Here is a 2,500-nt window from a genome sequence, read left to right on the forward strand (position 1 = left end):
TGTGTGTGTGTGTGTGTGTGTGTGTGTGTGTGTGTGTGTGTGTGTGTGTTTCTTACTTGAGAGGGATTATCTCGGGGACCCAGCCAGTGAGAGTGTGAATGATGGTGAACTCGCCCAGTTCTCTCCTGTTCCCTGGGATTAAACTACAGAGAGAGAGGGAGGCGAGGAAAGTGAGGGAGAAAAAGAGGGAGGGGGAGAGAGAGAGAGAGAGAGAGAGAGAGAAAAGAAAGAAGGAGGGAGACAGAGAAGCACATGAAAGAAGAAATAAATGAGCATCTTCACTCTCCAGCTCACTGCCTCAAACACACACACACACATTCAGCTCAAGGTACTAGAAACTCAAGGACAACAGGAGCTTAGATTCCTAATGAACATCACTAAAGTCGTTTGACATCACAGCCAATGTATCCAGAGCACAAATACTGGGTTCACACACTCATAGTCACTCTATTGGGCAGCAATCACACACAGACACACACACACACATACACACACACACACACACACACACACACACACACACACACACACACACACACACACACACACACACACACACACACACACACACACACACACACACACACACACACACACACACACACACACACACACACACAAATAGATGACACATACACTAACAGGACTACACACACACACTCCCACACATATACACAGGGCTGGATTAAGTCCAAAATCCCCATGCTTACATTAGCCCCTAATCCATAAACAGGCTGTAACTGCAGATTAGTAATTTTAGGGTCTGATTTTCCGCAACATGGTGCACTGCATTCCCTGTCCATGGCTGAAGAACATTCTAGCTCCAATAAGACAGACCTGTCTTAGATGCCATGTACTTTGTTGAGGCCTGAAGGATGTGACCTTGAGGCTCTCCCCTGGACAGTGTGTACTGCCACTGCAACACTGCCATTATAGACTGGCTGGTCTCTCCTACGAGACGTGCACAGGGTGACTATGAGTAGAAAATGTCCTGAATGCGCAGACTTTTTGGCGCGCTTGGCACTCACCGATAGGGCTGAATAGAGCTGCGACAATTGTTCGATTAAACTACTAAATTAATCAGCGACTTTTTTCGTACTCAATCAGTTATCATTTGTTCAAGGAAAATGCCTCAGACAATAATCGGCAATAAATGCAATTGTTAATTACAGCCCTACTCGTGAATTCTGTAAACCTCGTCTGCACCAGACAGCAAAGACACCTATTACAGCTGAGATGGAGCAGAAGTTTGCAAGCTGTTTGGATTTCTTTTTTTCAACGGTAGGTCTGCCAATTGTAACCCACTAAATTGCTCATATCAATACATCATTAACTTGCAAACAAAACCAAACTCACTCAAAGACAGCTTCACAATCATCGTCCTGGTTTTACAGCAGTTCATTTTCACCAATTCTTCAGGATATGACATCGTGCCGACTGGAGGAATTGTGACTCTTGAATCAGACACCTCTTTGTGGACTTTTGTGTGTTTCATTTTGTCAATTTTAACTGAAATATATTTCGCATGATTATTGGCCGTCACAATTACCGGTTGCGGCATGGCCAGAATTGCTAGCCTGCTGATTGCACTGACGTCACTCTCTGCCACTTGGGCTCTTGAACTGAGCTGAACTGCCTGATTCCACTCTCAACACTCTTGAGAGTGTGACGCTGTAAATGTCCACACAACAGCTCCAACAGCACTCTAACTGTGAGTACGCTATTTCAAAGTGACCCACGATTGGCGATTTACGAATCCACCTCTAAGTTGTGACATTGTTCATTGACCAAAAAAAAAGCAAAAACATACAAAAAACTAAATAAAATCTTTATGTCGGTACAATTTTGAGTCCTTCCCCCCTGGACCTCCCTGGTCCCTTCCCCCTTTTCTTTGCAACAAAGACAATCTCCAAAGACCAATAATGTTTTACAAATCTTGTAAGATGTCATTGGGGTGGTGGGAGTGTCATAAGAAATCATTACCTCTGCCAAGAGGTTATGTTTACATCAGGGTTTGTATGTCTGTTTGTCTGTTTGTTAGCAAGGTAACTCAAAAAGTGATGGATGGATTTCGATGTTTTTCCGTGAAATTAGTTCACGATATGAAACTGTAGACTGTATACTGTCAAATTAATGCGAAAACGTGAAATTCAACATTTTAACCCGGACGTTCGTTTATTGTGGATTTTCTCAAAATAGTATCGCGCGACAAGCGACTGATTTTGCTGTGCAGGGTCACAAATGTATGACAATCAAGGGCTGCGCAGGCTGCGCTCTCTGAGTGCTTTTCTAGTTGAATGTGGGTTCACCGCTTCCACCGTTGTGCCCTTAGCAAGGCACTTAACTTCGAGTTACTCTGAGGACAATGGCGCTTATAATACTAATAACTGACATAAGTCACTTATGAACTAAGATATAAGTCACTAAATGAATAAATGTAAATCTACGCTCATCTCTCCGAAATATGTGTACATTCAAAGACTAATTTAACCAGATGCAA

The 2,500-nt window shown here is 43.2% G+C and overlaps 1 protein-coding gene across 1 annotated transcript in view; it reads right to left on the reverse strand.

The window, feature by feature from the left end:
* The window catches only part of adgb (androglobin), a 50,409-nt gene that overhangs the window by 47,218 nt on the left and 691 nt on the right, over positions 1-2,500 (reverse strand). Inside the window, exon 3 of the mRNA XM_062550282.1 lies at positions 57-143. Within this exon, the coding sequence (XP_062406266.1) occupies positions 57-143 (87 nt within the window). The remainder of the gene's footprint in view (positions 1-56; positions 144-2,500) is intronic.

The sequence above is a fragment of the Sardina pilchardus genome, chromosome 12 (genome assembly GCF_963854185.1).
Source record: "Sardina pilchardus chromosome 12, fSarPil1.1, whole genome shotgun sequence".
Lineage (NCBI taxonomy): Eukaryota > Metazoa > Chordata > Actinopteri > Clupeiformes > Clupeidae > Sardina > Sardina pilchardus.